Here is a 13,758-nt window from a genome sequence, read left to right as displayed (position 1 = left end):
ATTAATACTGTCCTACACACATTGGGTACAATTTGACATTTTTATACCAAGCCAATTAACCTACAAACCTGTACATCTTTGGCGTGTGGGGGTAAATCGAAGGTCTCTGAGAAAACACATGTTGTCGTGCTAGTGTGCGGGACTGGGCAGGATAGCATGCAACAAAAGCATTGCACTGCACCTCGGTACACCTCGGTGACAATAAACTAAACTGAAACTGACCCGCTCCCCCCCCCAACACTGTTCCATTTCCCCAACGCTTTCCCATCCCTATACACAGCTCCATTCCCCCAATACCGCCACAACGTTGCGTCATCCCCAACACTGACCCATCCCCTGACACTGTCCAATCCCTAAAGCTGCCACATCTCTCTACGCTGCCTTATCCATCCACTCTGCCATATTCTCTGCCACAGAAGGCAGTGGAGGCCAATTCATTAGATGTCACGCGCTGTATGTCAAAACTAAATTAAACATCCGCCAACAGCAAATAACCATCAATTTGGTTTGTCATTAGAGATATGCATAGTGGATAAATGCTGAAAGAGCTTCCCTTGGGTACGATGGCACATTGCCTTCACATTTCTGCGTAAATAATACATTTTTCACTTTGCCAAGCCTTGCCTTTTAATTTTTGTTTTATCTGTCAGAGAAAAGTCAGATAATTGTTTAAAATGCAGATATTTATAGATTTGGTTCTTTGGGCATTCCCTGCAGCAAATATCATGCGTAAAAGGAACAAGAAGGAACTGCAGATGCTGGTTTAGACCAAAGATAGACACAACATGCTGGAATAACTCAGCGGGTCTGTCAGCATTTCTGGAGTAAAGGAATCGGTGACGTTTCAGATCGAGACCCTTCTTCAGACTGAAGAAGGGTCTCGACCAGAAACGCCACCTATTGCTTTTCTCCAGAGATGCTGTCTGACACGCTGAGTACTGAGTTTTTGTGTATAGCATGTGTAAGCAATTCTCCCTCCAATGCTTTAGGTCGAAAGTTGGTACTGAAGGAAGGTTGAAAAATCTATTAAAGGATATTATTATGTTTAGATGTGATGCTTTATTTTGCAGAGACAGCTGCTTTTGTAATTTAGACTAAGTAGATTATTTACCAATTTCTCCTTAGGCTCTGATGTGCTGTGGATCCTTCTTTGCTGGGCAAGAATTATCTCAACAGGTAAAGAGCAGTGACCTTTAGTAATATGTTTCTCTTTCATTAAGTGCTTAGTAATTCAAATTTCCATATCGGTTTTCACATGAATTATTCTCACTTCACACTTCAACATCTTTAATTTTCATGCCAATCCTCCATTAACCTTTGATTTGCGTGAAAATCCATGTTCTGAAACTAAAACTTTCCATCATATGCACACCTCCCCATTCCTAGAATATTCATATTTGTACATTTAACGTAGACCAGGTAAAAAAATCTTGATGGAAGAGTCATGATCGCTAATTGTCAGAAGGATACAAATGTGGGCTAAACTCCATATGATGCTGCAGGAATGACATCTACTGAATCCACACATGTCAACTATGTAAACTCCTTCCATTCAATTACCTCAGCTATCGGGTTGCTTCAGTTGGGTGCTTCCTCCTTTCCTCCTCTCTACGGATTCATTTAGCGATGCAGCATGGAAGCATCCCCTTCGGCCCTCCAACTGTCGCATTTACACGAGTTACATGTTATTCCCACTGTCTCATCCACTCAGTCAGGGTGGCACAGTGGTTGCTGGAGCTGGACTAATTGCCTCACTCAGCCAGTGGTCAGGGGATATTCTGGCGACCACACACATGCAAGGATGTCCAAGCCGTAGAATGTTTTGAGGAGATTTCTGTGAACACCACCAGAATCTGCAGTTTTGTGGAGAGATGGTAGAAATCGGGTCAGTTCTTATCGACCCCTAGAGATGCTCAAAATAATGAAGTGTCTGACTGGGTAAATGCAGGGAACCTGCTCCTTGGGATTGACATGCCCTGAGAAAAGTAAACAGTCATCAATAGGGTGGCACGGTGGCGCAGCGGTAGAGCTACTGCCTTACAGCGCCAGAGACCTGGGTTAGATCCTGACTGCGGGCGCTGTCTGTACGGAGTTTGCATGTTCTCCCCGTGACCGGCGTGGGTTTTCTTAGAGATCTTCGGTTTCCCCCCACATTCCAAAGATGTACAGATTAATTGGCTTGATAAATATAAAAATTGTCCAGTATAAAAATTGTCCAACTTCCCGTATAGTCCCTAGTGGACTCTTCGGAAGGTACAAGGTACAAGGTACAAGGTACTCTCAACACATTAGGGGCAATTTACTGAGGCCAATTAACCCACCAACCCACAGATCTTTTAGAAACATAGAAAATAGGTCTTTTAGAAACATAGAAATAAGGGCCATTTGGCCCTTCGAGCCAGCACCGCGATTCATTGTGATCATGGCTGATCATCCACAATCAGTAACCCGTGCCTGCCTTCTCCACATATCCCTTGCTTCCGCTAGCCCCTAGAGCTCTATCTAACTTTGGATGAGAGAGGAAACCAGAGCACATGGAGGAAATCCATGTGGTCTGCAGTTGTATAGGGTTCTGGTGAGACCACATCTGGAGTATTGTGTACAGTTTTGGTCTCCTAATTTAAGGAAGGACATCCTTGTGATTGAGTCAGTGCAGCGTAGGTTCACGAGATTGATCCCTGGGATGGCGGGACTGTCATATGAGGAAAGATTGAAAAGACTAGCCTTGTATTCACTGAAGTTTAGAAGGATGAGGGGGATCTTATAGAAACATATAAAATTATAAAAGGACTGGACAAGCTAGATGCAGAAAAATGCTCCCAATGTTGGGGGAGTCCAGAACCAGGGGCCACAGTCTTAGAATAAAGGGGAGGTCATTTAAGACTGAGGTGAGAAAAAAACTTTTTCACCCAGAGAGTTGTGAATTTATGGAATTCCCTGCCACAGAGGGCAGTGGAGGCCAAGTCACTGGATGGATTTAAGAGAGAGTTAGATTGAGCTCTAGGGGTTAGTGGAGTCAAGGGATATGGGGAGAAGGCAGGCACGGGTTATTAGAATAGAATGCAATTTATTGTCATTCAAACCTAGGTTTGAACGAAATATCATTTCTACAGTTTTTTACATTACAAAACAATCCAAGACCCACACTTAACACAGTTTACATAAACATCCATCACAGTGAGTCTCCACAGAATGTAATTGGTGTTGTTGTAAAGATGGTGTGGGGGATATGGTTGGAGTAACAGTTTCTGTGATCAGGAATGTGTGGGTGTGTATGTTGGGATCGGTGATTCTGTACAAGGAAATATTGCTTACCAGTAGGCAGATTACATTGACATCTGCTGAGAACATGACATTTCTTGCGACATTACAACAAACAACCAGGGTGACACGGTGGCTCGGGTTCGTTCCTCATTACGGGTGCTGTCTGTATGGAATTTGTACGTTCTCCCCATGACCACTTGGATTTTTTCCAGGGTGCTCCGGCTTCCTCCCACAACCCAAAGACGTACAGGTTTGTCGGTTAATTGGCTTCGGTGAAGATTGTAAATGACCCCCAGTTTGTAGGATTGTATTAGTGTATGGGGATCGCTGCACAGAGTGGACTCAGTGGGCCGAAGGGCCTGTTTTCGGGCTGTATCTCTAAACCAAACCCAAATCACTCATGAATAGTTCGATTAGTCATGATGTCTAAAGGGTATGTATCACTTACGTGTCCTTGGCATGCAAATTGTGAGGTGCACGGGCATCGTATGGCCGCGCGGGGCCGGTCCCACTTAGAAGAGCGGAGGGGTATGTAGTTGTGCATGACATCGCGCGGGGCTCCCAAATTGAGCATTGGCACCCGACACGGTGATGGTTTAGCGCACCCAGAATAGGTGAAGCCTGATTATTAGACTTGGAACTCAGTCCCTCAAGAAGCAGCAGATCAGAGATTGATTGACCTTTTCAAACAAGGTGCCAATATGACAGGCAGGATGAGGCTGAGCTGACACAATCCTACTTCATGGTGGAATATACCAATGGAGCTGAATAGTTTCCTCTTTATAATCAGCTCCAGGCCTCTGCGAACTATGCATTTCACCCAACAAACAGCTAACAATGGCTAGTTTCCTTTAACATCGTTACTGTTTTGCAGTTTTTCATTCATTGTTCTGTATTTCTCTACATCATTGTCTATATCTCTAGTTTCCCTTTCCCCTGACTCTAAGTCTAAAGAAGGATCTGGACCCGAAACGTCACCTATTCCTTTTCTCTAGAGATGCTGCCTGTCCCGCTGAGTTACTCCAGCTTTTTGTGTCTGTATCTTCCTCCGTTTTATGTAACTTGTAATTCCCCCCCCCCCCCCTCCCTCCCCTATTTCCTCCCAACCCACCTGCATGGTGGTGCAGCGGTAGAGTTGCTGCTTTACAGCGCCAGTGACCCGGGTTTGATTGTGACTATGGCTGCATGTCTGTACGAAGTTTGTACGTTCTCCCTGTGGGTTTTCATCGGGAGCTCCATTTTCCTCCCACACTCCAGAGACGTACGGGTTTGTAGGTTAATTGGCTTGGTGTAAAAATAAAATTGGCCGTGGTGCGTGCAGGGTAGTGTTAGTGTGTGGGGATTGCTGGTCGGTGTGGGTTTGGTGAGCCGAAGAGCCTTTTCCCGCGCTGTATCTCTAAACAAAGCTAAACCTGAACAGTTATCAGCCTTAAGATTGGAGAATAACCAGTGTTGGTCCTTTGTTTAAGAAGGGCCATAGGGACAAACAGTGACATTTTCAGCTGATGAGCTTTACACCATGGTAGGAAAACTATTGGAGAAGATTCTTAGTTACAGAATATTGTCGCATTTGGAATAGCTTGGTCTTATTGGGGATAGTCAACGTGGCTTTGTGCATGGGAGGGGCATTATTTCCTTATCATGTATCTATACACCATGAATAGTATTGACTTTCTTCTGACTGGATAGCACGCAACAAAAGCTTTTCACTGTACCTCGGTACACATGACGATTAGCTAAACTGAACTGACCGAATAGAATAGAATGCCTTTTATTGTCATTCAAACAGACAAGGTTTGAACAAAATTTCATTTCTGCAGTCATGACATTACAAAAAAAAAACCAAGACACACACTTAACACAATTTACACAAACATCCATCACAGTGAATCTCCAACACCTCCTCACTCTGATGGAAGGCAAAAGTCTTATCACTTCCCTTTGTTCTTCTCCCGCGGTCTAGCAGTCCAACTGTAGTGTCGAGGCGACTGGGGCTCACGATGTTAAAGCCCCCGGCAGGCGATGGTAAGTCCCACGGCTGTTTAAGCCGCGCGGGGCGATGATAGACCCCGCTCTGAGTCATTTAAACCCCGCAATTCCGGCGGGAGAAGTTGCCGTTGCGGGAGCTCAGAAAAGCAGTCTCCCACCAGGGACCTGCGAGCTCCCGATGTTCCTGTCCACCAATGCTCCGAAGTCGGGTTGCAGCCGCGCGTCACCACAGCTCTCCCCGCTCCGAAGTCGGCCAGCACCGCGATGGCAGGTCCGCAGGCTCCGCGACTGGAGCCCTCAGATTGGTTCTGGTTGGAGGCCACCGCCGGCTCCATAATGTTAGGCCCCAACGACACCGGAGACCCGACAGGGAAAAAGTCGGGTCCCCATACAGGGAAGAGATTAAATAGTTTCCCCCACAGAATATTGAGGAAGTGATGAAGATGATGGATGAATGTGGGGCAGTGGACATTGTCCACATGGATGTTTGTAAAGCATGACAAGATCCCTCATGGTAGGCTGGACCAGAAGATGTAGTCACAAGGGATCCATGCTGAATGGAAATTGGATCTAAAATTGGCTTGGCTATAGAAGGCAGAGGGTAGCAGTAGATGGGTGTTTAACTGACTGGAGGTCTGTGACCAGTGGCTTTACACAAAGAACAGTGCTGGGCCCCTTGTAATTTGTGATATATGTTAACAATATGGATGACAATGTAGCTTTGTATAATTATTAAGTTTACAGATTGCAAAAAAATTGGCAGAGGGTTGGATAGAGAAGGAAATTGTCAAAGGATACAGCAATATATAGATCCGTTGAAAATTTTGGGTGAAATGGCAGGTGAAGTTTAATCTTTACAAGAGTGAGGTATTGTATTTTGGAGGTCAAAGGTAATGTAAAATATGTAGGAGAAGGAGTGGAGACACTTTTAAGAAGCCAGACAACTTTCAATAAGCCAGAGATACACAGCTGTGAAGTTCGGCGGGCATTTAACATTACCGGTCGGTTATCCTTGGTTCTGAAAACTTGTGCTTACGTTTTTTCCCCCCCAATGAGCCAATGAAAATGACTGGTCAGCAAAGGCGATTAACTAAAACTACCTACGACTACCTCGACTACCTACAACTACATGGCGACCCCACTACAACTGCACCTACGACTACAGGATTATCAATTTTCTCCTTGGCGACCAATTGTTGAAAAATATGTGGCGACCATACTGAGGTCGCGACTAGTTCCCAGAATGCGGGAACTCCTCGCGACCATGAAGGAGACTCACCAGAGCCCACCAGTGAACATGTGGCGACCATGTGGCGATCATGAGGCGAGTGCAGAGTCTCCTGCATTCGCCTAAAACGTCGCCTGTGGGACAGGCCCTTTAGAGATACAGCGCGGAAGCAGGTTCTTCAGCCTACTGAGTCCGCACCAACCAGCGATCCCCGCACATTAACACTATCCTACACACACTACAAACCTGTACGCCTTTGGAGTGTGGGAGAAAACCGAAGATCTCGGAGAAAACCCACGCAGGTCACGGTGATAACGTATAAGCTCCTTACAGACAGCACCTGTAGTCAGCATGAAACCTGGGACCCATGGTCTCCGGCGCTGTAAGGCAGTAGCTCTACCGCTACGCCACTGTGCCGCCATGGTGGTTACAAAAGATGTACAACACGCTTGCCTTTACTGGTCGGGGCACTAAGTATAAACCTGAAGAGGTCATCTTTGGTTAGACCACACATGGAGTATCGTGTGTGGTTTGGATTGTCCAATTGGATATCTCCAATTATAATTGTGGAGACATCGGAGAGGATGCAGAAGTGGTTTGCCAGGATGATGCCGGGATTGTTGTGTATTAGCTATAAGGAGAGCATGCATGCACTAGCATTGTTAGTTCTGAAGTATAGGGGGCTTATTAAATTCAAAGTAAAAATATGAGAGGCATAGATAGAATAGATTATCAGAATTTTTTCCCCATGGTGGAAATGTCAAATATTAGAGGGGATAGGTTTAAGGTGAGAGGAGGAAAGTTCAAAGGAGATTTGAGAGGCAAGTTTTTTTGTACAGAGGTGGATGCCTGAAACATGCTGCTGGGAGAGGTGGTGGAAGCAGATGTGATACCAACATTTAAGAGGCATTTTTAGAGGCATGAAGAGGCAGGGGATGGAGAGAAATAAACCACTTGCAGCCAAATAAGATTAGTATGGCATCAAGTATAGACATAATGAGCAAAGGCCCTCTTCCTGTGCTGTTCCTATGTGCAAAGTTCTGAACTTCCCTACTGTTCCCTCCTCTAAGACATTACTTAAAACAACATTTCACAACGTTTTCCATTGTCCCTTCTCATATCAACTTTATGTATTAATATTAATTTCTCTAACTTTAAGTAACCCTGGCATCATCTCCTCATTCTCCGTCTCTCCCCCACCCAAGTCGTACCAGCTTCAAAGTCGTCTTGTTGAGTCTCATTGTCTGTAACTCATTTTCACCTAGCCCACAGCTAACAATGGTCTGTTTCCTTTATCATTGTTACTTTTTTGCAAATCTTTCAATCATTTGTTCTATATCTCTCTACATCACCGTCTATATCTCTCGTTTCCCTTTCCTCTGACTCTCAGTCTGAAGAAGGGTCTCGAACCGAAACGTCACCTATTCCTTTTCTCCAGAGATGCTGTCTGACCGGCTGAGTTACTCCAGCATTTTGTGTCTATCTTCAACTCTGTGTTTGGTCAGAAAATGTTGCCTCATAATTCTCCTTGAAACAAGTTAGTTATTGTATGTCCAAGCCTGGTTTATAAATTTAATGATGTATTGTGACTCCTCTAAATGCCCCGAGGCTGTGACATTTCCTGCATTGCTTTATTGACCATCTTAACATTATGTTACTATTCCACAGCTTTAACCATTCCTATTCTCCTATCTCTTGCTGCTTAAATTATTGATCATCACTACTATTCTTTCCAGCAAGTTAAATTCATTCATTCACTCTACTTTCAATTACATCCCCGTGAAGGATTGCCAAATAATCCTCATTGCTTCTCACAGACAATCTAATACACAGCAAACTATAATCGAGAGTCATTGCTTTAGTGGTGTCTCACTGGAAAGAGGACGAGAGATTTTTATTCAATAAATATAAGATATATTGTTCTAATTATTAGTCCATTTCTTGTTTTTATTGCATTTCTAATCACCATCCTGGACAGCCTCATTAACTAATAATAAGGATCATCACATTTCAACTCGCACTGTTCAAACAAAGGAATTTAGGACTGCAATCTATCATTGAAATTTGTGATAAAGAACTGCTGGTGAACAAGGGCTGTGTATTCTCTAATCTGGTGGAAATAAATGAACTACAAGCAACGGGCCATGCTCTCACTGCTCCATTAAGCAAGTAGACAGGTCCTGTATCTCAATTCCATTTCTCCCCAATCCTGGACACAAAATGCTGGAGTAACTCAGCGGGACAGGCAGCATCTCTGGAGCGAAGGAATGGGCGACATTTCGGGTCGAGACCCTTCTTCAGACTGAGAGTCAGGGGGGAGAGAGTCTAGAGATATGGAGGGGTGAGGGGTGAAAATGACAACAGATCAAGGCAGATGGTGTGGGAAGATGTGACCAGGAAGACATTCTGCTTTGATCTGTCATTTTCACCATCTGCTTGTACCAAGCCAATTAACCTACAAACCTGTGCATCTTTGGAGTGTGGGGAAAAACTGGAGCACCCGGAGAAAACCCACGCGGTAACGGGGAGAATGTACAAACTCTGCATAGACAGCACCCGTAGTCTACCACTGCGCCTCCCTGCCACCGAGTCTAACTGAACTATAGAGAATCATGAAGAGCATGAATAAAGTGAATGTTCACAGTCTGTTTCCCAGGGTAGGGCATTCCAGAACAATTAATAAGAAAAAATATACTCTCATTGGCATGCTTAGTTTGCAGTGGAAAAAAATCAGTTATCTCTGTAATTTTTATTTCTAGTTAGAATTTTACTTTTATTTCTTTCATGTTTATTCACTGGCAAACCTATTAATTTAGTTTTCCATCAACTTAGTTAAGGTATGCTTATTACGACATAACTGGCTTCTATTTTGTTTTATTTGTTTTGTTTCTGGCTGTCTATGCCTCTCCCGAACAGCACAGACTTCTATCATGCCATGCTCACATCCTCTAGTATTTTCTAATCATGACCCTACTAATTAATAATATATCTTAAAAATAACCTTTTCCCTACCTGACTCCATGATACATTTTTGCAGAAAATAGGCCTGCATGCATTCTATCAACTCCTCTAATTTAATCTAAATGAAAATGAAAACTTATTCTGGTGGATAAATCTCAGATTGAGCTGGGAATGCGAGCCAGCAGCAGAGGTGGCAGATAGAGTGATAGAGTGGTACAGCGTAGAAACAGGCCCTTCAGCCCAACTTGCCCACACATGTCCCAGTTGCCCTAGTCTCACCTGCCCGCATTTGGCCCATATCCCTCCAAACCTGTCCAATCCATGTACTTGTCTAACTGTTACTTCTATCAGGTATGTGTACATCAGGTATGTGTACATCACCTCCTAAAATACCTCCATTAATTATGAAAATAATTACAGTCAAAAAATGAGCTGATAATATCTAAACATATTTATGACAGCAAGGCAAAAAGGTATCAGATAATGATGAAATGTAAAGCCAGAGGGAGGGATATAGGTGGAAGAGGGGGGGGGAGGGGAGAGAGCAAAGCAGGGCAGGATAGCAGGAGGAATTGGGGGGGGGGGGGGGGTTCAGGAAAGGTTTAGGGGGGAGGGGGGGGGGGTATTACATAAAACTGGGAGAATTCAATTTTCATACCAGTGGGTTGTAAGCTCCCCAAGCGGAATATGAGGTGCTGTTCCTCCATCTTGTGTGTGGCCTCATTCTGGCAGTGGAGGAGGCCTAGGACAAAAAGGTCAGTATGGGCATGAGAAGAGTCGTTAAAAGGGTTAGTACTGGGAGATCCAGTAGGACTTGAGCGAGCACGTGACCGGCTAAACAGTTGTCTAACCTACGCTGGGTCTCACTGATGTAAAGGAGGGCTCATCTGGAACACCAAGTGCTGTAGATGAGGTTAGAAGAGGTGCACGTGAACCTCTGTCTCACCTGGGTGCACTGTTGGCTGTCCCTGAATGGATGTGCGGGAGGCGATATAGGAACAGGTGTTGCATCCCCTTTGTGTGTAGAGGAGAGGACCTGGGAGTGTGGTAGTTTGGGTGGGAAGGAATTGTGGAGGGAGTGGTCTCTCTGGAAGGTGGAAAGTAGTGGGAATTGGATGATGTGACTCATGGTGGAAGACAGTTGAAAGAATGTCAGAAAATAATGTGTTGGATGTAGTGGATGGCGGGGTGGGGGTGAAAGGTGAGGGCCGGGAGAACTATCTTTGCTTTTAATGGGGGGAAGGGGACTGAGAGCAGAACTGTGAGGCCCTACAGAGCCGGTTCGGGGTGCGGGCTCTTCCACAACAACAGGGGGAATTCCATGTTTACTGAAGATAAAGTACATCTCAGATGTCCTAGAGTGGAAAGCCTCATCTTGGGAGCAGAACCGGCAGAGACGGTGAAGTGAGAGTAATGGGTGGTGTCCTTCCAAGAGGCTGAGTGAGAGGTAGTGTGGTCTGGCTAACTGTGCGAGTCAGTGGGTTTGTAGTTGATGCCAGTCGATTGTCTTTCCCCTGTGATGGAGATGGAGAGTTCCAGAAAAAGCAGAAAGATGTCAGAGATGGTCCAGGTTAGTTTGAGGGCAGGGTGGACATGAGAGTAACGTTGTTGAAATGCTGTTGACGTAAGTATTCTATGTAGCCCAATAACTATTTCAAGATAAATTTTGAATATGTAAACAAAATTTTACCAAGGATATTTTCAGCTGCAGCTCGCAGGATCAACAAGCAACACAAAAAACGTAGACACAAGGAACTGCAGATATTGGTTTACAAAAAAAGACATAAAGTGCTGGAGTAATTCACCGAGTCAGGCTGCATCTTTAGAGAACATAGAAAGGTGATATTTCCGGTCAGGACCCTTCTTCAGACTGGTTGTTGTAAGGGGAGAAAACTGGAAGAGAGGTGGATCCAGGACAAACCTGGCAAGTGATAGGTGGATACAAGTGAGGGGGAGTTTTTAGAGCAGTAAATGGTTGGACAAAGGCCAGAGATGAAAAGACAAAATGTATGAGGTTAGGTGCGAAATGTGAAGCCAGATGAAGGAATTTAGATACAAGAGGACGGGGGTAAGAGGACTGGTCCGCCATGGCCCGCCTGTTGGGGACGCAGTTCCACCATTCGACACCATACCATCCGCAGTCAAATGGGTTGGTGGAACGGTTCCACCGTTGTCTGAAGGCCGCCCTGAAGACTCGTCTCACAAGCCCTGGGTGGATGGACGAGTTGCTATAGAGTTGGTCCTGTTGGGGATTCGGACGGCCGAATGGGTCTTCTGATGGGTCCCAAGAACCCCCATCAATGGTGCTGATCCGCTTGCGGGAGAGGGTCGGCGCTCTGTCTCCCATCCCAACGTCACGTCATGGAGTGGCCCCTTCCCATGTTCCACTGCCACTGATGGGCTGCCCGTACGTCTTCCTTCGCCGTGACTCCCACAAGTCGCCCTTGCAGTGCCCGTATGAAGGTCCCTTTCGCGTGCTGCGGCACGGGCCTACTACATTCGATTTGGACATGGGAGGCCGGCGTGAAACTGTGTATGTGGCTCGTTCGAAACCGGCCCACTTGGACCTGAGCGAGCCAGTCCATGTGGCTCAACCTCCCCGTCGCGGGCGTCCGCCGTCCCGGGCTCCCAGAGATTCTTCCGAACCGAGCATGGGGTGGTATCTACGCGTTCTGGCCGCCTCGTTCAGCGTCCCATCCGGTTTGGTGCCTCTGATTCTGGGGGGGAGGGTCATGTGGTGGCACCTGGTGGCTAGCCTCGGGCACAACGAACCCTCGGCTCTGGAGGGCGGCGTCTCGGTGTGGGAGGCGCTAGTCACGGAGTTGGTACCCAAGTTGGTATTTAAGGCCGGGCAATGCCCGTGACCTTAGAGGAGTAGGGAGCTGTATTAGAGAGATTAAACAGGGCTAGTGCACACAACTCGTGTCCGACTAGTTTTTGGCTGGACCCCTGCGAGTCCCCGCTACAAAAGGCAGAAATGGTTGTGCATCTAGGTTGGGCACAGGGTAGCGAGGGAACAAAGAAAGGTGGGGATAAAGGTTTGGTTTAGTTTAGTTTTTAAAATTATTGTCACATGTACCAAGATAGAGTGAACAGCTTTTTGTTGTGTGCTCGCCAGATAGCAAATGATTATACATGATTACAATCAAGTCATCCAGATACCAAGATGGTGTGCAGATACAGGGGAAAGGGTACAATGTTTAAATGCGTTGGAAGTGGTTAGCAGACATTGAAAATAGGAGATACAGCAAAGCTGGTGGACTGAGTGCAAGTGGTCAGTGAAACAGTCTCTTTGTCTGCGCTTGGTCTCGCCGATGTATAGGAGGCCACATCTGGTGCCCAAAATGCAATCGATCAGTTTGGAGGAGGTGCTATGAAACTCTGTCTCACCTGGAAGCAGGGGGTCACTGAATGGATGTGAGGGAGGAGGTATAGGGACAGGTGTTGCATCTCCTGCGGTTGCAGAGGAAAATACCTGCGGAGATGGTAGTTTGTGTGAGAATGGGTGAGTGAACCAAGGAGTCGCAGAGTCAGCGGTCTCTTTGGAAAGTGCAAAGAGGTGGGCATGGGAAGATGTGAATGCTGGTGGAATCACGTTGAAGGTGGCGGAAAGGTCGGAGGATAATGTGTTGGATACGGAGGCTGGTGGGGTGAAAAGTAAGGAACGGTGGTGCAGCGGTAGAGTTGCTGTCTCACGGGTGCTGTCTGTACGGAGTTTGTACGTTCTCCCCGTGACCTGCGTGGGATTTCTCCGGGTGCTCCGGGTTCCTCCCACACTCCAAACACGTGCGGGTTTGTAGGTTAATTGGTTTCAGTAAAGATTGTAAATTGTCCCAAGTGTGTGTAGGATAGTGTTAGTGTGCGGAGATCGCTGGTCAGTGCGGACGCGGTGGGCCGAAGGGCCTGTTTCCGCGCTGTATCTCTAAACTAAAACTATAAAACTAAGCAGAGGGAACTTTGTCCCGTCTTGGGGGAAGTGGAGCAAGAGCAAAGCTACAGGACACAGAGGAGACACGTCTGAGGGATCCATCTAATTGTGTCACATTCAGCTGGGATTTGACAGGTTTCTCAATGGTGTGGCACTGTTGAAACCAATCGAGCATGGATTGTCCGAGCCACAAACCTTCAATTAATCCTGTCAGAGTAAATAGATTTGAAAGCAGCCTTCAGGAAAACAACATAGGCTTTGCACTGAATAATGTGGTGAGGTATTAAATCACCCGACAACTACTGCCTGTACACTAATGAGACAAGCATAAGTTTATTGGAGTCTTTAAGTTTATTGGAGAAGCAATAATTTCAGTTTTTATTACAAT

General features: G+C 45.9%; 1 protein-coding gene across 1 annotated transcript in view; it reads left to right on the top strand.

The window, feature by feature from the left end:
- The window catches only part of amph (amphiphysin), a 233,274-nt gene that overhangs the window by 130,391 nt on the left and 89,125 nt on the right, over positions 1-13,758 (top strand). Inside the window, exon 12 of the mRNA XM_033019968.1 lies at positions 1,126-1,176. Coding sequence (XP_032875859.1) covers positions 1,126-1,176 — 51 coding nt within the window. The remainder of the gene's footprint in view (positions 1-1,125; positions 1,177-13,758) is intronic.

Source organism: Amblyraja radiata, chromosome 4 (assembly GCF_010909765.2).
Source record: "Amblyraja radiata isolate CabotCenter1 chromosome 4, sAmbRad1.1.pri, whole genome shotgun sequence".
Classification (NCBI taxonomy): Eukaryota; Metazoa; Chordata; class Chondrichthyes; order Rajiformes; family Rajidae; genus Amblyraja; species Amblyraja radiata.
Note: the sequence above shows the minus strand (reverse complement) of the source record. Positions and strands in the feature narration are given on the sequence as shown.